The sequence below is a fragment of the Stenella coeruleoalba genome (assembly GCF_951394435.1).
Source record: "Stenella coeruleoalba genome assembly, chromosome: 5".
Taxonomy (NCBI): domain Eukaryota; kingdom Metazoa; phylum Chordata; class Mammalia; order Artiodactyla; family Delphinidae; genus Stenella; species Stenella coeruleoalba.
Genome location: NC_137150.1, coordinates 110,101,645 through 110,126,619, shown reverse-complemented (window position 1 = coordinate 110,126,619; position 24,975 = coordinate 110,101,645). Strand labels below are relative to the sequence as shown.

General features: G+C 36.1%; 1 protein-coding gene across 1 annotated transcript in view; it reads right to left on the bottom strand.

Moving 5' to 3' along the window:
* The window catches only part of GBE1 (1,4-alpha-glucan branching enzyme 1), a 295,070-nt gene that overhangs the window by 30,622 nt on the left and 239,473 nt on the right, over window positions 1–24,975 (bottom strand). The window contains exons 13-14 of the mRNA XM_079923113.1: window positions 9,482–9,666; window positions 7,705–7,835 (exon numbers count right to left, since the gene is read on the bottom strand). Of these exons, the coding sequence (XP_079779239.1) occupies window positions 7,705–7,835; window positions 9,482–9,666 (316 nt within the window). The remainder of the gene's footprint in view (window positions 1–7,704; window positions 7,836–9,481; window positions 9,667–24,975) is intronic.

Sequence of the window (24,975 nt, the reverse complement as noted above, 5' to 3'; positions counted from 1 at the left end):
CTGAGCTATGAACCAAAATCAGAAATGCTGTTGAATGACACTGACACAGCTGTTGAAATGCTGTTGAATGACACAGCTATTAAAAAAAAAAAAACTAAAAACGTTTGTGTGTAGTAAGGGCCCACTCATTATTCATTACTACCTATGGTCCTCTGAATATATATTAAACCAATCTAAAAGTGTTACAGCAGTTGCAAAATATTTTCCTTACTTTGTGATTCATCTCAAATTCCTGAGTAGAAAATGAAGCTAAATCATAGGCTCTTTATTGCCAGTGGAGGTGGGGGGTACACGTTTGTCATTATCATTACATCACAGGGGTTTTTGGACAGCGTTTAACAATGAAAAATTACCAAAAGTACCTCTAGGTAATGAGGTAATGTTTAAAAGTATTACTTTCACCTTGAAACTAAAGAAGGCTAACCAAGGCCATGAGTGTACATCCATTTTGAAGCTACAGAAACAAAAGGAGGACTTACGTTAAATATAAAATTGTTAGTAGGATTACCTGTCCCCATTCGCATAAAAAGAGCTTCATCACTAAATGGACACAGAGTAAAAGCGCTTTTGTGCTCTCTCTCTCTCACACATATGCGCATGAGGAAAAGAAACATGCTTGCATCTGTTCAAAGTCACTATGTAGATCTTTTATGAGAAACCCTTGGACTTGTTTTTTTTTCTTCCTTTAATTTTTTACCAAAACATCTAAGCCTGGAAAACTAAAAAGTTAAGCTCTACATTTTTAGTCCAGAAATTAACCTTTACATATAAAATCTTGATAGAATGTGGCAACTAGCTAATCCTAAATTAAGTCCTTTGTTTTTATTTGCTGCATAAAGCCTAGATTCTAACAAACACAGACTGTTACATAACCACGCTTCAAAGGCTTCTGTAAACTAAGCAACTCACAACAACATCTCTGCCTTCGGCGATCACACTTCAGTGAATCATCCAAGTGACCTTATATGCTCATGAGAAACTCTGTGTGCAGGTTGCAAATGTCAGTGTCTGAATTTACATTTTAAAAAGTACATCTTTCAGCAGTTTAATGAAAATATTGCAAAGATCTTGAGTCAAATCCAACTATTTACTCATCCGTTCCCTTAGCTTTAAATATTTTTGGCCTGGATTCACATATTCTTCACAAGCTATAATTTATGATGATTCCTCTTAACATTTCAATATCGTAAGAGTTTGAAAAGCCATTTGGAAAGGGGGCTGTAATAACACTATTATTCTCACCCCACCTCAAAAGCATGCTGACAAATAATTTGAAAACGTTTGTTACTAGTGTTATTTACGCTCTCAGAGTGATAAGAATCTGTACATACCAAGACACATACCTTATAAATGAGCTGTGAGGGCTTAACATTCACATAAATATTTTACAGTAAACTTAATTGATGTGAAGCATCAGAAGGTTTCACTTTGAGCAAAGAACTATGGCACATTTATATTCTCCAGAATGCAGAGAAATCACAATAATTGACCTGAAGCAATTACTTCATGTTTTGCTTTAAAAAATATATATTTTTTAGTTTTTTCTTTTGGATGATGGCGACAGGGGTCACAAGGAAGAATATGTGGGGAAAAATTTGTAGAGCGTGATGGTGAGGTACTGAGGGAACCTGACGAGACTGAAGTCTGTGCCATGAAATTGTGTATAATTTTCTCATGCTACCTATTTTCCCAGAACTATAGCAAAATCCTTTTGAACATTACAGAAATAAGTCATCATCTCTAATACCACTATTGCTACCACCAGCAACTAAATGTACGCACCCATGAATGGCAGAAAGGGGCACCGTGGTCTAATAGAAAGAACATGGGCTTTGTAACACACTGCTCAACCTTCACCAGCCTGTGCTGGAGGGAAGTTGAAGAGTTACTTAAAGGCCTAGTTTCCTGATCTGGTCACATGAATCTAATACAACCTACCTTACGGGGCACCTGGGAATGTTAAGCTACATACTTAATAAAAATGGCTAGCAAACAGAAGGTCCTCAAAAGAGGGACCCTTCACCCATGCTCTCCCCTACGTCACTCAAAATGAGGCAGCATCATTTGTTTTATTCAAAATGGATTAGAAAGAGTAGTTTGTCCTTAGGGGCTCAGCAATTTTCCTTTTGATTCAATGCTGATTTGATAATGGTCTAAGTGAAGAAATGTGACCACAGAAATACAATAATGATTCTGATACTATAAAGGGCATTATGTTTCTTGCTTTCTCTCCAGCTAAACAATGTAAAATCATAAGCAAATACACCACATCAGGAGAATGCATTTTATCTTCCTGAGCATGTAACCTGCCAGTACATTGGGTCTCAGTTCTGCATCACCCACATTGCTATCCACTGTAGGAAAGAACGCTGGTGATTATTACACTGCAGATTAGTGGCTAAAAAGACAAATGGGAGACAGTGCCCAGGCAAAGGGTTTTTATTGTTGCTATTTCTTGTTTTCTAGAATATGGCTACAGATTCCTTTTGTAGAAATAATACGATGTCCTTTAGCAATCACCGTGAAGACCAGGTTCAAAACCTTAGTAATACAAAGCAGACAACCCTCTCAGCTTTCCAAATTTATCATCTTATTTTGAAGTGACAGCTAAAAGCATCCTTAAAGTGTTGCTTCTATTCTGCCTGGCATTGCCCCCAAAATAGCTCCCCTTACAACAGTTTCTTGGGAAGACAGTCAGCACATATGCTACACAGATCTGAGTGAAAGTTGATGTCTTGCTATTTGATATACAGGATACACAGGTTAAAAAAATGGAACTGCGCAAGAATTCAGACATGCTGCCTATTGCAGGTTTATATTTCATAGTGACAGAGGAAGTTCAAATGACTTCTTTAGAAACTTTAAATTTGTTCTGGTACCAAATCCTGCTTTTCTGGGAATTAAAAATTTGATGAATTTCCTGACTTGATTAATACATCCAATCTTGCCTCTGTGGATCCTTCACAGAGAAAAATCTGTATTCAATTCACTGGCTCAGTAGTTGGAAATACCAGTGTCATAGAAGAACACTTTGGTAAAGTCAGAAACTACAGCATAGAAATCCCAATGTTTTCGTACTTTCTATACCTGAAATGATTCTATAATGCTGAACTACAATGTTGTTTAAAGGTATAAGAAAAAAGTCAGAAAGATGAAAGACCAAAAAGAAATGAGACTTGTAAAATGCTAAGGATAGTAAAAAGGACTGTTAAAGCTAAGCTAGAAACAACAAGAATCTGAAAGAAGAGATCTATCTATTGCTTAGGGGAGATGGTATGATCATAACATTAATACTCTCGTGCTCTTTTATCTTCTCTATTAATAGTTTAGAGACAAAAAAAATAGTTTAGAGACAAAAAATAATGTTTTTTATGTTCAATGTTAAATTTGGGATTTTAGTTAAAGTAGCTGAATAAATAAAGAATAAGGGAGATAGGACACAATACAAGTACACATAAAGAAAAGCTAAAGCTTTTTATTTGAAAGTGAATACAGTATGAGTGAAAAATGTGATGGCTGCCAGAAAAGCTGATGTAACTTTAACTCCATTAATGAGACAGCAGTCTCAAGATAAGAGGAGGTAATGGGGCACTCAATATCATACTTGCCAGACCATATCTGGAATATTCTGCTGTTAGTTCTGGAGACACAATGAAGAGGAGTGTGAACAGTGCTCGGTGGATTTTGATAAGAGAGACATGATGGTAACAGGTCTGGAAAGTATCACAAGAATCTATTAAAGAAACCAGAGGTATATTTGGTCTGGAAGAGGGTAGACTAAGGAGAGGTGGTACTGTGAGGAACAAGTTAAATGCCTTTTTGATTTGAATAGCTGGCATATAGAACAGGCATTGGCCCCAGAGTACAGAATTAATGCACTTACATTTAAGGCTATATTAAAAACAAACAAACAAACTTGAATTGTTTACCTTGTGAAATAGTGAGATTCCTAAGATGGAAAGTGTTCTAATGACTGCTATGATTTGTGGAGGAGTATATAGGTGGGATTTCTGCACCGAACTGGGTCATTGGAGTATAAAGCATTTCAAACACCGGAAGTTTTTATGATTTCAAGCTAGGAGTTAGGGCTGGCAGTAGTAATATAGCTAATTAGAAAATATGGTTTAAGGTATGTTGGAAATGCTCTACTGCCTTCCTTTCCTCAAAAAAAAAAACACATCCTCATTATAAAAAAAATTATTCTACTAGATATCTAGTCCATTAGGTCTTCCATACTTTTGAGTATTCAAAGAGACTGTTATTAAAATGCAAATGTCCTTGGAGGAAGCAATAACATATGGGAATTAGTTACAGCTTGTTTACAGAAAGACAGGAATGAGAAAGGCAGCAAGAGTAAATAAGGTCCAAGTGGGCACAAGTCTGTAGAAGACAAAATCCTTGTAGTAAAAGAACCAAACAATATTTCTTCAAGGTTCTCTTAGAGACGCTACAGATGACTAAGGCTGCAACTATGACTTCTATAAAGATATGGCCCAATTTCCCAAGATCTGTATATCATTACAACATTGAATGAGTACATTTTCTGAAATGAGTCATTAATATAAAGCATTCAGTATTTATCAGTATAGAAATTTTCTGTATAACAGGTGCCTATGGGCATTTAAACAAATGGCTAAATTTCGAAAGATTCAATTTGTGGCAAGGTTTACCAAAACCAAACTAGACTTTCATGTACAGTGTAACTTTGTATCATTAAACAAAATTAACTTTTGGGGTGAATTTTACTTAGTAAAATATACTATGTTATTATATATATTTTCATTTAATAATATTGTTAAATTACACAGACTTCAGATAGGGGATCAATGTAGCTTGAGCCAAGATTTTTCTCCTAGACATCATCATTGAAATTCCATGTATTTCCATTTGTCAGTGATGCTAAATTAAGTTCATATTTTCTATTCCCCAAACTGGTTACTCCTCCTCCTTGCTTTGCTATCCTCAGTAATAATGCTACTACCATTCTTCTCACTCTTCAAAGTGAAACCTTGTATCTTCTTTTCTACATACAACCCGTGTCCAAACAATTGCTGAGTCCTTTCACTGCAAGAAAGTGCTTCATATACCTCTTTCTATCCTATGGACATTACTTTAGTTCATACCCTAATTCTCCTTTATGTGTACTTGAATTTTTCATAATTGATACCTGTACTTCCAACCTCTCTCCTCATAAAAGCTCTCTAACACCCTGGGTACATGAGAACTTTTCCAAATGCATACATTCTTATCAAGTAGCTCCCTAGCCCAAACCCTTCAGTGACTCACTATGAAACTATAGAAAAAAAGCCTAAACTAATTAATAAGGCATTAAAATATTCTATTATGTGATGGCAATCTGTCTTTTCAGTTTTATCTCTGAGTACTTTTCCTTCTGGTCCTCATTCTCCAGTTAATCTACGGTACTATCCATTATCTAAGGATAGTCTCTGATTTCCAACAGCTTGAACGGCCTTCCTCAATTTTTTCTACAATTTTATCCATTTCTCAAGGTCCACGCTTAAAGGTCTTTTCTTAATCAATCCATCAGTCCACCAATCATCTCTCTCTCTCTCCTCCCCGATCCAGGCTTAAAAGTCTTTTCCTTTTCAATCAATCAATTAATCAATCTCTGTTTCTTTCTCTCTCTCTCTCTCATATTTATTTATTTTTCTTTTACTTATCCTCTGTTAAACATGAGGATAAGTTTGTGGAACATTCCTGCCCCATCCCCTTTACTGCATTATGCCTTACATCCTAAATTGGTTTTGTACGTCTCTTCTTCCCCACCTAGGGTCAAGGGCAGTACTTAACTAACAAACACTGCAATAGATCACAAGTGTTCTGCAATTGCATTTTGATCTGATAAAAATCAAAATTATGTCTTGATTATATGACATTATTAGATATAGCAGGATTTAGTCTAGGGGTATTACTTTTAGCAGTTTGTAGCTGAGAAGGCTTATGTATGAGTTGCTACATGTCTAGCATCTGTTTGCATTTCTTCATGGAGATGGTGAGAACATTTGCCTCCTGAACAGTACAGCTCTTCTTTAGTGCAGACAGCCTCATTACACTGATTTCCATTATCTGAGCATTCTCTGTATTAACTGGGGGGCATATTTAGGCTATTACTCACAGCAGTAGCCTTCCCTCCCAAATGCTCTGATGTCCTGTGGGATGGTGATCTGGGAGGGTTGGGGTAGAAGACAGGGAACATCTTTCACGACCCTCAATGTCACTGAGCAGCACAGATGCCACAGGCTACTTATCAGATAGTATGGCCCTTTACTCCTAACTGCCAAGAAACATTCTGTCTGGGCAGCCACTTCACCAAGGAGGCCACTTCCTGGAGACTCAGGGGTAATTCCTGATTAAGCTACTAATGATGATAGCATTCTCCTCCCTAGACACCTCTCTGGGGATATGTGACTGAATTCTGGTCAATGGGATACAAAAGGAAATTTGCTAAAGTGACTTCATTCTTGAAAAAAGACACAAATCTCTTTGCCTTTTGTTGTGTCTGAAGGTGACATTTGGAACCATGGCTGTTGTCTTGCAACTCTACCAGGTGCCAGCCTTTGGACACTGCTGGCACCCTGAGAGTTAAAAGCAGAAAGGCCAATGGACCAGGGAACTTGATGATATTGTCACAGTGCTGGGGTCCCCCTACCTCAGGGCTTTCATTGTTTGGCAAAATGCATTTTCCTTATTGTTTGAGCCAGTCAAAAAGGGGGTTTCTCTTACTGTAGCTAGAGACACCCTGACACGTAGGACTTCATGTTGGCGTCCGGCATCTCACTCAGGTGGCTGACATTAATCATTGTTAGGGCTTCAGGGGAAGAACACATTATTTCTACTGCCTGTTTAAAAATCTGTGCTGGTTTGTTGCTAGATCCTGAATCTGTCACTTTTTTCCATGGATTGGGTAAGCCATAATCTCTTTAAAATACACAGCAGGTTTCACTTTGTCACAATGATCACACTTACAATTATTAATGTTTGTCTTCTTCACTAGTTTAAAAGCTCGATGAGGGCAGTGACTGAATCTGCCAGGAAAATTCCTGTACTTCCAGCACCTAGCACAGGGCTGGCATGCAGGTGTTCAATAGATAGATGCTTAGTAAATATCTGTGAAATGAATGAATGGATGAGTAAATGAATGTTCAGACTATATCAAAACATTTTCCCTATTATTTCCTTTGCTTCCACCTCCCATGCCCTGATTCCTTACCAATTCAGGCCCACAAAAGCGAGCTATGTCTTGTATTTTAGGAGACGGGAAAAAGAAAGGGGAAGGAAGCTATCTTTACAGCTACTGTCTACTTGCTCACTCAGTGGAGAAGGGGAAAGGAGACAATTCTCAGGGGCAACTTACAAAATATTTTCATAAAGAGAAACAACAATTATCTCCTATACTATTAATAGTATATTAATAGTACATTAATCCTATACTACATATTGGATTAAAATATTACTTAAGAAAATATTAAAAATCATACTTTTTAGAGCCAGAATGGAGTTTAGGGTTAACTTAGTGTACCTGAATTAAGCAAAGATTTATCAACTATTTTAAGTCCCTCATTTTTCAGATGAAGAAACTGAGAGCTACCGTCACCAAGATCAGCATTAGTTTTTCTGACGCTCTATGATGCAATAAAAAAACTGAATGCAGACAGTCATATTCATTGGCAACAAAAAGGATATTTTCCTGGCACTGTCGTTCCAAGTCGGTAATCAGTGTAGCTGTTGCTTGGATGAAAGTTGAAAACGAAAAGAAGGCCTGCTCTCTCAAAAGCAATGATCTTATTGGTTTCATGCTGTTCACTAACATAAGCCTGCAAGAATTAAAACACATAATACATTTAAATAATACCCAGATGCTGCTACAAGTAAATTCTTTACAAAAAAGTTGTTTTTGTCTTTATTAACAGCCTTGTTAGTTATTAAGCCAAAAATGAAAATTCTAGCATGTTATATTTTTTGAACATGTTGCAATCATGCCCTATCAAACTCTAGGCCAACAGCAGTCTCAAAAAATTGCTTAAGGAGTATAAAAGCTCACCAGCAACTTGCCAACTTCAAACAAAGCACAGACAGAGGATTAGGGTTTTGGCTTAGGTTTTAGCTAAAAATATAGCACCTGTGCTATACATAAAGCGTGTGTGTGTGTGTGTGTGTGTGTGTGTGTGTGTGTGTGTGTGTGTGTGTGTGTGTGTGTATTAGATCTACTTATAAGTGAATTTTCTTTAAGACTTTTGTTTTACTCCTTAATGAGGTAAGGTATATAAAATTACTTTTCAAAATATGATGTAACATTGTTATTATATCCAGATTTCTGAAGTTGTAGTTTTCTGAAAAACTTTACATTATTGCACGACTTTGTCAGATTCAAAAACAACCAAGAGTCCTTCACAGTATACTTTTTTTTTTGCCTAATAATAGAGAAAGTCTGAAAAGGAATTACAACATCTACAAGCTCTCTTATTTTATACACCACATTTTACAGTAGGTAGTGAGAAGGCTTTGTTTTCTCAACCCTACCCTCTTCCAGCCCCAGCTTTGATAGGACTTTTTCCATGCACGTCAGCAGCGCCACTCTTGGTAATTTAGAAATGTGAGCTAAGGCTCTAGAGCAAACAGCATGCCTTTTGGTATTCAACATTGTTCCTATTGAAAAGGCGCATCATTTTGCTCTCTCTTCTGGAAACAGCACTACTAATAAATGCGATTAGGGCATTTGTGTCATGTAGCCAATCTTACTGAAAATATAAGTACCTTTGTCCAACCATTAAAAAAAAAATCAGAGACATCAAAGTAAAAACACATCAACAGTAATTTCAAACAGCACCAGTAGAAAGTAAATGGATTATAAGTAACACATATTATATGCTAATTTTTGCAAGAGAAAAAAAAAACACTGTATAAAATCTGAACCTGTTAATTACATTTTCTAAAACTTATTGAAAACTGAGACTTTAATTCCAGAGGAGAGTCAGGCTCATGAAAAATACAAAACAGCATGGAGGTATAATGGCATCTATTGAAATGACAAGTTAGAGACCAGTAAAGGAAGGAAAAAAAAAGGAATAAAGAAATCTCCATGTTGTCAAAGCAGTTTCTTTATGACAGCATAATTATTTATATAAAGAAAAATAGTCAAAACAATTAAGATATTTCCACAGCAATTTCCAAAGTGGATGCCATGCAGAGCTTTTGTCATTTATTTTAACCAATTGAAATAAAAATTACTAAATTTAAACAACAACGACAAGCTAACCAGGAATGTAAGCAGGGAATTATGTTTAAGATTTTCATTATCTATTGGGGAGACTTCAGTAACATGTTTTGACAACCTGAAGTATGTCACAGGGCACTACACACTGAATAATAAAATGCTGTTTAAAAGATCTGCATATAGATTTAAATCAATTGCCATTCTAAGCATGTGACTAAAACATAACATTTAGAGTAAAGAGCTTACCTGTGGAGCTGAAAGCCAATGACATCTTTCTTCCAATTTATTCATATCCCTGTCAAAGTTATTTAGGAACTTATAGCGGAGAAGGTCATCATCAGTTAAATGAAACTGCCTTCTTGCATAATGGTAGCTCTCATTATTTCCTTTCCTTGGGAAGTCTAACCATTCAGGATGCCCAAATTCATTACCTGCATTTGAAAACAAACATAAACATCACCCGGCAATATTAGCATTTCTTATTAAGAAGACTCAATAATTGTATGTTTTAAAGTCTTTGAAATCAGTTTAGGTTATAATTTACTATAGCTGTGCCCTACAAATGATGCACAACCCTGGCTTAGAAACAGCATAGTCTAGCATGCAGTACCAGCAGCATTTGGACTCAAAAGCCCAGGGCACAGTTTTAGCCTGGTCACACATTCCTTGTTCTACATCTCATTTTCCTCATGCACAAACTGAGAACAGTATCTCTGTCATACTTATTTCATCTGTGAAATAATCTCTGAAATCTCGGAGTAATTTTTGAGATCTCTATTTCTATAATCTCTGAAACCTGTACAACGCTTTGCAATTTCCAAAGGCTGTATGTACATTATTTTTTGATCCTCGAAGGAACTCTCTATAATATCCATTTCACAGATGAGAAATCCAAAACTCTAGACAGTTAAGGGATTTGCCCAACCTCACATGGATAATAACTAGAAAAGCAACCATTAAAATTTAGTTCTTCTCATTAAAATCCAAAGTTCTTTCTACCTCATCACATCAGGCAAGTACGTTTTAAACTTCAGGTGCTACAGAAACCCAAGTCATCACTTTTATTATTCATTTTCCCCATCCCTTTCTCAGATCCATGTGCCACCATTAGATGTATATCTTTAATTTAAATGTGTGTGTGTGTGTGTGTGTGTGTGTGTGTGTGTGTGTTTACGGCTGGGACACTTCGTTGGGAACCCATTTGATATTATTTCTCATTATAATGATGAGAACCAGAAACCTGATACACTTTAAACATGAAATAAAATAATAACACCTACATATTATACATTCTTCCTTCTGAAAATCAAATTTAGATATTAGTGGTCTAATAGACTGGCTCCTATTGTTTTTCCCAGGTTAGATTTCTATTTTATGGCTTCTTTTTTTTCTCCTAAAAATTAAACACTACTTTCCAAAATTTACTTACATTTGCCACTTTAATTAAGCTGCAATTTTCTAAGCCACAGGTTTCTCCTTTGAGTTGGAAAGTACCGTAGCTGATACAAGTGTGTCCTACTTTAAAGTAAATAGTTGCTAAGTGAAGTAAGTCAGACAGAAAAAGACAAATACCGTATGATCTGATAGGTGGAGTCTAAAAACAACAATAACAACAACCAACCAGCAAACAAAAAACAAGCGCTTGGAGACAGAGAACAGACCAGTAGTTGCCTGAGGTAGGGGTGAGGGGTTGGGCAAATGGGTGAAGAGGGTCAAAAGACATAAATTTCTAGTTATAAAATGAAAATTAAAAAATGTGGGGATGTAATGTACAGCATGGTGACTATAGTTGATAATACGGCATTGCATATTTGAAAGTTAGCTAGGAGAGAGGATCTTGAGAGTTGTCATCACAGAAAAAAAAATTTTTGTAACTATGTAGGGTGATGGATCTTAACTGGACTGACTGGATGATCATTTTGCAATATATACAAATACTGAGTCATTGTGTTGTACATCTGAAACTAATGTAACGTTATGTCCGTTATATTTCAATAAAAAAGAAAGGCAGAAGAGAAGCTAGCATATTAATAGTCTAATAAATAAAAACTAACAAGCTATGATGTAATTCAAAATGATTTACTGTAGAGTTGCTTTAAATGGTAAACTCTGCTAAGAAACACTGCAATTTACATTTAACTTTTCAGGACTATAGTCATCAAAATAAAAATAACATCCAAATATATCTGTAGCAGCTTCATAAAAATTACAGTGTCTGCAAAACTTTTCCTTAATTTGAGTATTTCAGTCTAAACAATACTTCTTATATTGTTGTCTGCTATGTGACAGAGGAGGGAACCAGATTTCTAACTCTGCGGGCCTTTATTTACTTTATGGTGTCTTAAAGTGATATGGGAACTTCCCTCTGCTACATTTAGGAGTCCTGCCTAGGTCTGGAGCCTGATTCACATCAGCCCATAGTGAACCCATGGCATAGCTTGCTCCATCATCCATTCAACCAGCAAAAAGATGCACCTCCAGAATTGTAGTCCAGCATATTCATTGCTGATACTGAAGGTACTGTCTGGAGAAAATTATATGTCCTAGTACTAGCGGGATTTCAACTAGTTGGGAATTTAGGAGAGACCGGAAATGCCATAGGGTAGCTAAAGTATAGTAGCCTACAAACCGGATCCAAGCTCTCTATAGGCAAAAATACTTTTATTTTGGTATGACCATGAATCTCTGAGTTGACTCCAGTATTAATAAGCAATTTCTTTAGCCTTTCTGGGGGAAGACTGTTATATCACTGCCATCATGATTATCATAGTAGAATCAGCAACAAAAGCTTAATGTTGGCTTATTATTTGCCAGGCACTATTCTAAGCATTACACATGAATTAATTCCTTTCATTTTCAACAACCCTGAAGTAGTTACTATTATTGTCCCAGTTTTATAGGTAAGGAAACTGAGGCACAGAGAGTTATTAAGTAGTGGGGCCTATTAGCCCAGACAGTTCGATTTTAGCACCCTCACCCTTGGTTACCACTCTCCCGTATTGCTTAGAAGCAGATACCATGGAAATACAGTGCAAACATTGACCAAATTCTCATATGTGGACAGAGATTCCAAGATAATGGAATGATGTGCAAATGTGTTGAGTGAGAAGGTGAGATGTAGTAAGGAGTTTGGTTTAGCCATGAAATAGGGCTTGTGGTAAGGAGAAGAGGTGAGACAGGCAGGATGAAGCTAGATTAGGATGGGCCTTACAATCTTTAAACCTTAAGCTACTTTTAAGTAGGGGGATGCAAAGCTCAAATGTGTTTTTATTAAAGTATCTCTGGTAAATACAATGTGGAGGAGACACTGGATATTGGAAATAGCTGAATGGTAGGAAAGCTAACATGGAATTCAAAGTATAAGATAAGAAATAACCAGGGGAGTTCCCTCGTGGTCCAGTGGACTCTGTGCCTTCCCTGCCAAGGGCCTAGTTTTGATCCCTGGTTGGGGAACTAAGATCCCACTAGTCGCACTGCGTGGCCAAAAAAAAAAAAAAAAAAAAAAAAAAAAAAAAGAGATGACCAGATGCAGTGGGAATGGAGAAAAGAATGGCATTTTTGAGGTGGAAATAACAGGATTTGATGACTGCCTGCTGCATGGATTTTAATTCCAATGAGGACATTTATGAGAAACATGAATTTAGGCAATTGAATCTCTCCGGGACTCAGTTTCCTCATCTGTAAAATAGGATAACAAGTTTCATAAAAGCTCTTTTAAGGTTCAAACGAGGTACGTTGAGGCACTTGGTACAGGGTCTGGCGGCTAAAGCTTTCAATGTTTGGCAGCTTTTACATTACACACTCATTTCTGATGGTGCTCAGAAAAGAATGACATAAAAGCCAATAAGTGAGAGTTACTATAAACCTAAAATTTCTGGCTCCCATCATTCTGAGGAGGGAACTAACCAGCCCAACTCTGCAGCAGACACACAAGCAACCAGGATGAATTCAAGGCAGCTATTTGGCCCTTCTTCACTTGGTTTCATGGTACAAAATTATTCTTCTCTTTAAAGTGTGGAAGTTCTATGCTGATGCGTTTATTCATATATTTTATAATACAAACACATTTCCCTAAGCCAAGCATTAATGTTCTTTGAATTATCTATTTTAGATCTTAAAATGCAGAATTGACTGTGAAAGTAATTTTTCTACAAGACACCCAGATTGATAGGGCAAATCAGGTTGCTATGTTAGGAATCCCCTCTCTACACTCTTCCTTCATTATTCCCACTACATGTTCATCCTGCAACCTCTGAACAAGCTCTCAGGGGTTATTTATAGTTATACTATATATTATACACACATATATGCTATATATTGTATATATTATGCTATATGGTATATATTTTTATAGTATATGTATAGTATACAGATGATTCTATTCCACCTAAGTTGAAATTTAATCCTCAGTATGATGATCTTAGGATGTAGGACCTTTGGAAGGTGTTTAGGTCATGCGGGTAGAGCCCTTATGAAAGTGATTAGCACTTTCATAAATACTAGACTCCACTGAGCTCCCTTTCTCCTTCCACCACAAAAAGACATCACTAGAAGTCTATGACCTGGAAAAGGTCCCTCTCTCAACCATGCTGGCACTCTGATCTCAGACCCCCAGTCTCCAGAAATTGTGAGAAATAAACTTTTATTGTTTATAAGCTACCTGGTCTTTGGCATTTCATTATAGCAGCCCAAGCGAAATGACATCACTGTTTCCCTGTTGATAAATATTTTATTTATTTTTATTTCTATCTATAGCAATAGCTATATATATATATCTCTATCTATATCCATACCTATACTTATATACATATCCATCTATCTATTTATCTATCTATCTTACCTACCTACCTACCTACTTAACAACTAGTTTTTGAAAAAAGGTAGATATATTATATATTATTTTGACTTTTAATATAAACACTTTTCATGTTAATAAGTATATTATCACCATGACGGTATTCCATTTTGTACATAAAATGCAATTTTATTTAACTATTTTCCTCATGTTAGTCATTTTGGCTTTTTCTAATATTCTAGCATTATAAAAAAAGACCAGTCTTATAAATGCATCTCTGTACACTTGTCTGATATTTCCCTAACATCAACTGAATAAGTAAAATACTGGTTCAAAAGGTAAAGAGCAGATAGGAGTCTAAGAGAAAACATTTCCCAAGTTTTGAACATTGCTAATTATTTGAAGACACAGGCACAAGGTAGTAAATTGTTTCTCAAAATAATGTTTAACACACACGCAAATTATATTCCTTAATGTATATGTTTAAGTTTCTACTTTAAAAGTACTCTTTATTACTTAAATTTAAGACTTCATTTTAGTGCCTTCTAACATACATTGATCTTAAACATTCATTTATCTTTTCAATAACATCTAAAACTATTAACTATTAAGAAGAAAATTTATTACATGAGGGCAAATTAAGTACTTGGAAAAAATATAAGAAAAAAATGAAAGTGGTAAAAATGTTTGGTATCATAATCCAATTTAGGATTTTGTATGTCACTACTTTAAAGAACATTCCAATAAGCATACTTACATAATATGGAATATGAAATTAAACTTCTGAGTTAGAAAAAAGAACTGTTTAAAAAAATATGACATGAAGAAGACCCTATTCTATTAGAGAATAATTTACTAATCTCTATTACAGACTAATTTAGATTCTCTGAAAAATCTCCTGGAGAGGCTTCTTTTTAAATTGAACGATAGAAAGTTGCATACAACAAAGAAATAGACAGAAAAATTCCATTAGGGATTGCAGACAAAACATTTTACAGAGTGGCTTTTGAATGTTATCTCTGTTGTAAATGATCTGACAAGGGGCAAATTAAGTTTAATATAGACAAATGCAACATTAAATTCATATTTGGTTCAAAACTGTAAACACAAGCATAAAATAAATGGAAGCAAATCGCAGAAAGACTTTCAAAGTGACCTTGGATAACAGTGAACCATTCTCAGACTGAAAAGAGAAAAGTGGAAAATGCCCGTTAGTATCTTACACTAGTTCTCAGCTCACAAACCTAATGAAGAAAAATATTATCATTAAAACAAGTTAAGAATGTTCTTCTCAACTATGGTCTACAGATTACTTAGGAAATGTGGCAGCATTTGAGACAGTACAGTGAAACATGCTCACCCAAATAAGCTTATAAGTAAGGCCTGCTGTATATAAAGATGGATAAGAAATCTAAATTTATTCAGGTAATGGCAAAGAAGGTAATTGACTTGTTTTAGTACAGATAACTTGATGGAATAGGGAACACATGATCCGAATCAGCATTTTAATTTAACCAAATTAAAAAATATGTCTGTATATATATTTCTAAATTATATATAAATATGTTATGTTTACATGCATACATAATATATGTATACATTCCTTAGTGAAAGCAACAGGCATTTATAACCTGGGGTTCATGCTTTCCTACAGACTCCTGATATTTTACGTAAAATGTTGTATGTATGTTCATCTGTGCATTTTTCTGAGGAGAGAAAGGTGTTCTTCAGATGCTCCAGGCGTCTGAGTCTTAAAAAGGGTAAGAGCTACTCACTGTATTAGAATGTTAGGAACTAGAAGAATGAAACACAAGGAAGGGTTTCTAAGCTACATAAAAAAAGAAAAAAAAGTAGAAGCCTAAATTGAGGAAAGCATTTTAAAAATCTTCGGCTGGTTTACTCAACAGATAAGAGGCTTAGAAAAGTCACATTTAAACTAACTCTAGTGCAGAGAGGCAATGAGTGTGACTCCTGAGAACAAGACTTCCAAGTCCAAAATATGCATTACAAGTAACCTGGCACTAACCATCAAAACATGCTCTTTCTGCTCGTTAAATTATAATTATGATCACTAAGGTAATACATAGGATGGTACTCGTTTCAAAATGAAGGGAGGATGGTAATTTTTTGAGCTGCCACTTGGGACATTTTGTAAGAAAACTCACAGTTAAGGCCACGATTCATTGCATTCAATATAGTAACAGAAGTGGATGCTTCCAGAAATGAGAAGGCTGAAAGCTTTAGCTAAACAACTTTAAAACAAACACAGGGAAGCAAGTGACTAACATTGCTATGGTTAATTAATGCTTCTAGAAAATTCTACGCTGTTCCTTTTCTCCCTTTCAATTTCGTCTGTAAACAGCACCATTCATGCCTGGTTAATTGTGAAAAATCTCTAAGCGCGAAATTCCTATTGGGATTTCTTTTCCTGTAATTAATTTTTTGCTGTTTGATGTAAAGGTCCAAACTATAAATTGACAAGAAGCCAGCTGTTGCAGTGATGAAATTCGAGACAATACAACTAATGAAAAAAGCCCCAGCTCTGTTAGCTGAACATTTTGATTAGCCGGTTTGTGTGTTTTGTTTCTCTAAACTGTAATACATACTAATTTTACCTAGGAATTAATTAAAGTCTATCACAGCCTCCATGCTGTGGATGTTATGTAACTCTTTGTTGATACCAAGTTTATGTATATATGAGAATAAGGTACAGTTTTAATGAGAATATAAAAAACTTTAGCTCCTACTTTTTTTTTTTTTTGCAGTACGCGGGCCTCTCACTGTCGTGGCCTCTCCCGTTGCGGAGCACAGGCTCCGGATGCGCAGGCCTAGCGGCCATGGCTCACGGGCCTATCCGCTCTGCGGCATGTGGGATCTTCCCGGACCGGGGCATGAACCCGTGTCCCCTGCATCGGCAGGCGGATTCTCAACCACTGCGCCACCAGGGAAGCCCGACTTCTCTTAACTGTACTGAAGACTAACTCTTTTTAAAAGGAAGTATCTATTTTAAAATCAAATGCTTCTGTCTTTCTCAAGGCCATCAAGTTACCAGAGGGTGAGACACAGAATAAAATATTTTTCTATATTAGGGAGTATGATTTCTCTTTTTAGAAAAATAAACTTGCTATCTACTGCTCCATCCCACCTTTGACACTGATCACTATGGCTCCGGTCAGGGGCTACACTACACTTCTCTTCTTCATTCTCCACAGCATGTTCCCGTGTATTATACCTACAACAGGGACTCCTTAAATATTTGTTAAGGTTGGATGTTTCCCTCTACAACTGATAAAGGTCTAACATCATCTCTTTTGAGGTACAGAAACAAAATATGACAGACTCAGAAGAGGAGATAAAAACAGGACGAACAAAACTCAGCAGTGCTTCTGGGATTTACCCTTGGAGGATAAAGGGTAATGGAGGATTCACAGCCTCCACTCTGCGGATTTTAGGTAACTCTTTGTTGATATCAAGTGTATCTATATATACACATATAATGTGTATAAATATATGTATGTGTGTATGTATATATGGTAAGTACTAAAGAAAATATTTTTAAAAACCAAACAAACTTTAATGCCCATTCCTCTTACCTGTACCGAAGACTATTTTAAAATCAAATGCTACGGTCTCTGGGTGCTCTCTGGAGCCTCCCTCGTGTACACTCTTCCTTCAAAAGGTGCAAGTCAGTGATTATATTCTGAGCCTCATGACTCCCTATATTGACCATATGCTCAACTATAACACAAAATTCTAATTTTAAAACTACTGAAGTGTATCCTGTGTATCAGATAACGTGCTCAGTGTACATCAGCATGGTCCCTTTCCTCATAGAGCTTACAATCGAATGAGGAAGAAAGACAAATATAAAAATACACACACACATATATATATATGTTTATATATATAAACAAATATAAAAATACATATTTCCTTAAAGAGAGGAAGTTGGGGAGAAGGCTCAGAAAAGGCTTATAGGATCAGTATGAGTTGAAATAACAAAAAACTGTAGGGGAGGAAAGGAGAGAATGGCAGCAAACCTCCTCCAAGAGCAAATATAAATGCCCAGAGATGACAGTTAGGGAGGACGGACTGAAAATTATGTCAGTATACAGGGAAGGGGGAAGAGTCAGTCTTAGGAACTCAATCTTGGAATTCTAGAATTTCCCTTGGTATTAAAAACAAAACAAAACAAAAATCTTTGCATACTAGGCATGTATATAGCTTTTAGAAACATACCGGGTAACTGATGCCACGGAAGTGGATGAAATTGCCTGGGGAGAATACTCAGGGAATAGAGGCAGAAAAGAGAGTATAATGGGACAAAGCCAGAGGCACACTCATACGGCTAGTTGGGGTAGAGGAAGGGGGGCCTGGAAAAGCTGGCAGAGGAAGGGCCAGAGACAGAAGAGAAAAACCATGGCGGGTAGGAGACGGGAGACTGAGCCCTGAGAAGTAGTGCTTCCTAGAGGAAACAGTGCTCAACAGTATTAAGCGCTGGCGAGCTGAACTAAAACCTGAAGGCCTATAATAGACTGAGTAACAAGAGAGGGCACTGATGAAAGACAGCAATAGCAGTGATATCTGAGGGTATAACCAAAGAACTGAAAACAATACTGTGAGAAATGAATGCTTTATTTTTTTCTATTTGTTTATTCTATGATTTTTCTGACAGGTAGTATATTTAACTAAACACCTGGGAAAGAATGGCTCACCTTAGTATGTAAGCTTTGCACTCGTAAATTTTAAATTCTGAGGCAGTTTATGGTATATATGTGTATGTATATATATTTCCTATTTTAAGACATTTAAAAAAAAGGGTTAGTATACTACTAGGTTTCCTTAAAATTCCTATAACAAATTTACAAACTAATATTTTGAACAAAAGACATGATAACTTCCAGTCCTTCATCCCCTAGATAAAGGGCATGGTGGCCTGAATCAAGCACTATAGCTTCTGTCTTCCTCCATCTAATAATACTGTCATGACTATCGTTCATGCCTCTGACACTGTGACAGCTTAAAGGGGCCAGAAATAATGCTTCTGTTGGAGCTGTGGTAGTGAGGCTGGTCAATACTCTCATTCTGTCCTGCTCTCCCCAGACTTCCCCCTGATTAATTATGCATAAAAAGTCTTGAGGCAATAGCCAAATGAGCTCTGGGCACTTGGGAAAACAATTTTCAACTTGAACTATGCTTGGACCATGGCCAAACCAATCAATACCTTTACTTATCTACATGATTACAATTGCTTTGGGTGATAAGTTCCCATCAGTAAAGCACAGAATAGGGGGTGAACACTTGCTTACCTCAAGTGTTTCGATAAGAAGATTATCAAAATAAAACAAGCGAACAAACAAAAAATTCTCTTAACTATCAATGTCCGTAAGTACAAAATCAGATTAACTTTATATTACCTACAAGTGTGGTAGAATAAACGTAGACACTTTTATAAACCAGTCGTTTTAAATGCTGAAGAATTACCATTATTATATTCATGGGTAATTATATATTTCTTAATGCTTTCCTTTAAATCACGAAAATGGAAAAATGCTTTAAATAAATGAAATGTAATCATAAAACTATATTAAAATAATAAAAGCAATAGTAATTACTTGAGAGCCCTCTAGATACACAGACTCTGTGCTATAATTTTTAGCAGTTATTTCAGATAATAGTTGCAAAAACCCCTCAATATGGGAGGGGGCATTATTCCTATCTTCAGATAATAGATCAGGAAGGTAATATAACTATCTAAGGTTATAAGGTATAAAATATCAAAGTTAGTATTCAAACCTATATCATCTGTATTCTTTCCATTGTATCTGGCATTAGGTACTTAATTTGAACAACATTAGCTGGAAACCTACTATGAATGTACAGGCATTAGGGAAGGTAATGAAAGAGCTATAAAAAGGTGTAAAGGTATATATTTCCAATTCCACTCTCAAGTGTACAAATAAATTATACCTATTACTGACCTGTGCTCCGTTTGTGCCTTGTGTGTTCTGTTACTCCTGCTGTTACTACTCCAAGTGATAGCTGTTTGGTCTCCATGAGGCTTTTTTTAACTTCTGCAGGAAGGTTTTGGTGCTTGTGCTTCCACTAGTACTTAGATGTAAATTTTTCCCTTGTTAAAACAATTACTTAAATAGTGTAAAAATTTTGTTTTGTTTTTTTTTTTTTTTTGCTTGTCTCAGACTGGGGATAGACATCCTATATCCTAGTTATCCTATATTTTTATTTATTATCCCTACTGCCTAATCTAATAACAGGCACAGAGTACCCATTCAAGGATTTATTAAACCTGTGTTGAAAGAAAAAAAATGAAGGAAACCTTCTTCCCTTAGTAGGCTATAGGTTGCTTATGGAAAGTTCTGCCTTACTTTTTGATTATACAGTTCACAGCACAGGAACTCAGATAAAGAAAGTATCTAACAATTTTTTTTAACTGATTGCAAAATTGGTCTTTATAAGACCATAAGAAAAACAGACAAAAGTGCTTTGGGATGGAAAGGGGATGGATAAAGAGGAGCATATCCGTGTCACCAGGGAGGGGAAGATGTATACCAGAAGATAACTTCAGCTCTCTGTTTCTCAGAGGCCTCCTCTGGCGTTCTTCTCTGACTGCCATGCCAATAGGAGGCAGAATTTCGAATTGTTCATGTTGCTCTATATACTTTGACATACATTCCATCTTCGTGGCACAATTTTGTTTTAAAATAAATAAAAGTATCACCAAACAAGGATAAGACAATGAACAAAACAAACGAGACTGAACTGAGAATGTGTTATTTTTATGCAAACACAATTTTTAAGAGCTAGATAATATTTTCTTGAGAAAATTGATAGCAACAGTAATGGACTTTTGCCATTCATTACAAAACCATTTTGATGCTACATGAAGCAGAGGACTCACGATACTCTTTGACAGGGAGTGAAGTGGGAATAAGGGAGAAATTGTGGGGGGAAAAAAGGGGTTCTTTAATAAAATCCTAACTGAATTCAGATTTTTCTGCAAGTAGTTAACAAATGTCTTAGAAAATGATTTGCTAATGGACAGCCTTGTAAAAAGTGTAAAAGTTTTGCATGCGAACAGGGCACCCACTGAAAGACTCCACACCTTTCTAGGTGGTAGAAAACAAGCGAGGAAGACAGTAATGTAAAAACAAAGAATATATTGGCTGATTATAAAATTGATTATACTTGTGGCTTTGTGGCTATTCTAACTTTAGGTTTAGACTCAAAAGTTTAGTAGTGGAGTCACACTGTACTATTTTCCCCTAAAATTTGCCTATAATTTAGGATATGTTACCACCAAGTCAGGGTCAGTTCCCTGTGGTCACACGAAACATACATAGTAATAGAGATTAACACACTTCCCTAATGAATTATTAAGAGCTAAGCAGATGCATTTAGAAGGGAAGCATATAACCACAGGAAATAAGATTGGAAAGAAAATGTTCATTTAAATCCTCTATACTTCATAATCAACATCCATTTAACTCAATGCTGGTACCATTCCCAGGCTAGATGAATATTTCTGTAAGAATCTAATGCTCTTTCAAGGCACAGCCTGGATATAGCTTTTCTGAGGTTCAATCTCCCGCAGCCTTTCTTCTGTAGGCAGCAACTCTAACTCCCTAGTAGAGAGATTTAACTACCTGCTTATAACTTAATCAAAGAACCAGTATCAGTTTGCCTTTGGATGATGCTTCTATCCCTCCAAGTTCCTGCCAACAGCTAGTTATCCTTCTCTACTTCCCTGCTGTCAGCTCTTGCTTTCCTCTCAGGCCGCTGGTGCCCAAGAAATGAGAAAAAAGTTCCCTAGCAGCACGGTGGCTTGTGGGAAACACTGTGAACTTCTTCCCCCAGCAAGAAGAAAGGTTCTCAGTAATTGTACTTGCTTGCTTCAGGTGTCTCCCTTTGCTCTGAATAAAATGGATTTCGAATTTTAAAAATGTCATGGCAAGTTTATGAATTAGCCTATCAACTGGCTTTGAAGGCAATTAAATGGGAGGGTTCAAAAACACAAACAATCTATGTCTTTAAAATAATAATATTTAAAATATTATGCACAAGTCTCCTAGAGAGGTTTGATGCGACGTAAACAACTGCCATCACCACCCTCCACACAGGTGAACCTTACAATCTTCCATAAGGCTGAGTCAGTCTCTATACTTCCATAAAAGTTTACGTTCTAATAAGAGAAAGGGTTTGGTAAAGAAAAGAACACGGAAATGAAGCAACACAACTAGTGATTTAATCAGTTGTGTGCTTAACTTTCATGGTATCCAGCCATTTCATTAAACTATTCCATGTGGAAATGCTCATCACTATTATTTGTCCCTGAATGAGTAGAGTTTCTTTGTTCGCCTTTAAGCTTTATCTCCCAATATACAGAACTTGCTTCAGGCAAACCAGATGACCCACAGTAATATGATACGGCCCATCTTTCCTGCTTCCACATCTTCTCTCCAGTTAGTCCTTGGCTTGTAATGCCTGTTACAAGTCAAAAAGGCAAACGCCTCCAGAAATTCTGTCCATTCTTCAACAACCAGCTTAAACATCATCTTCTATGTCAGAGACAAATCTCCTTCAGTCTAAGAAACTTACCTATTTTTTTTTTTTAGCTAGATAAACTGATGTCAAGAAAAGATACATTTCCTAACTTCCCTTTATGGCTCTCCTTTATGGCGCTGTGTCTAAGTTTTGTCCAAAGATATACAAGCAGAATTGTTTATGTGAAGATTCTTTCTAAAGAGCTGACTCAACTGGTGGATATTCACTTCTGGTTCCTCTTCCTTCTTCCTTATGTAGAGAGAGTGTTTGGGTACTTATCTGGATGACGTGGGAAGGGCAGCATTTCAGGTTTGTGACTTTTACTTTATACAATGAAATGTTTTGTACATATAGATACACAATTAAGTGAATTTAATGTAACTGTACCAAAAAACCTAAGGGTATGAAGAATATCTAAGTCAACTTCCATTCTTCAGGTTAGAAATTATATGTATAGTACAGAGGGAAACAATATGAACTATGCTATTATAGAACACATATCTTAATCTGAAATGAACATACTGTATTAATTTTTAAATAATATAAAGAAAGCTATTCAGAAATAAATGCTATAGCTTGCCTAAAGAGTAAAGAAATATAGCAACAGTAATGGACTTTTATTACAAGAGACTCTAAGAGACTCCAAGACTCCAAGAGACTCTAATTACACTAAAAATATATTAAAATAAGCATCCAGAATCATGGCTCAACAGTCCCTCACAAATTGGTACATGAATGTATATAAATACTGTGTCAAAGTTATCCCAAAACTTCTTGAAACTTTACGGAAAGTCATTGTGTCTTTTTCAGAGGGGAAAAGGAAACTTTTAACGTTCCAAATGACAGATGTCAAGACTCATGAAATACCTAAATATTCATAACTTAGCAGACATTCTAAACAACCATCCAGGGATATATACATATTTGCTTTAATGTTATTCCTGGGACCCATTTTAAACAAAAAACCGTATAGGAACAGTGGGAGCACAGAGTGAAAACATACTAAGAGGTAAACTCTACTAACTGACTTATATAACCACAAATTCCATTGCAGTTTTACGCTTTCAGATAATTTTCTGACTATAACCTAGCGAGTCTTCAGTAAATAAAGAATTTCTCTTACAGAAATTAGAAAATAGGCAAAAATTATGTGTATACAGTGAGTAAAACATGGGATATAGAAACAAATGACATGAATTTTAGTACTCTGTCACAATGTATAACCTCAAGTTGTATAATTTTTCATTATTTGTAATATAGTTAGAACTTACACTTACTAAACACTTATTACATGCAAGGCATAATTCCAAAGACAACATCACTAAATATTTTAATTCTTACAAGTGCCCAGTAAGATAGGTATCATTATAATCCCCATTTATGACATGATGAAGGTGAAGTTCCAAAAAAATTAAGTAATGTGCCACAGATGATGCAGCTAGGAAGTAAAGCAGCCAGGATCAGAATGTGGGCAGACTGTCTCCAAACTTGAATTCATAACCATTGTGTTATACTGCCTCAGAATGAAAATTATAAAAAGAATACTGACTTTGCAGGTTGGTTGTACTAAGTGAAGTTATGCATGCAATAATGCTTTATAAACTTTAGAAGTTTAAAGAAATGCAATATTAATAGAAAAATGGCATAGGAGTACAGGAAAAAGAAAATGAAGAATAAGGATGCTGTGACTTGGTTACTGGCTGAATGTTACAGACAAGGAAAAGGAAGGAGCAACTGAAATGACTCGAGTTCACCCATGGTTACTAGAAGAGAGATGATGATACTTATAATAATAATAATTTTTGAAAGGCACCACAATTTGTAGGGAGGATGATTACAGTTTTGGATTCAGTGGCTTCAGGAGCCAACAAGATACCATGTAGAGATCTCAGGCAGGCAGTTTCCAAATTTATATTTGTAGTTTAGAACAAAAGGTTCGATTCTGAGATGCAGATGGGGGGCGATTATTTGAATTAAAGAGATGGACAAAGCCTAAAAGTAGATGAGCTCTCTGAGAAAGAAAGAGTAGGGAAAAAGTAAAAGAGGCCCAGGACAACCCCTGAGGAAATATGTACGTTGTAAAGAGAAACAAGATGAAAAGGAGACTGTGAAGGAAACAGGGTCATAGTTGATAGAACAAGGAAGGCAGGGAGGGAAGACATGAGGCATATCAAAGAGAACCAGGTGATCAAGGGAGTTCAGGGAGTAGGTGCAGAGACCAGTAGGTCAATGATGGCCTTAGAAACCAGAGTTTCCAGACTGTAGAGACGGCAGTGGGAGGCCTACAAGGGTTTGAGTGGGCAAAAGAGTATGAGAAGGAGGGGTTAACACACATGACTACATAATGAAGTTTGCCAAAGTAGAGAGAAATAGATAAAAATAC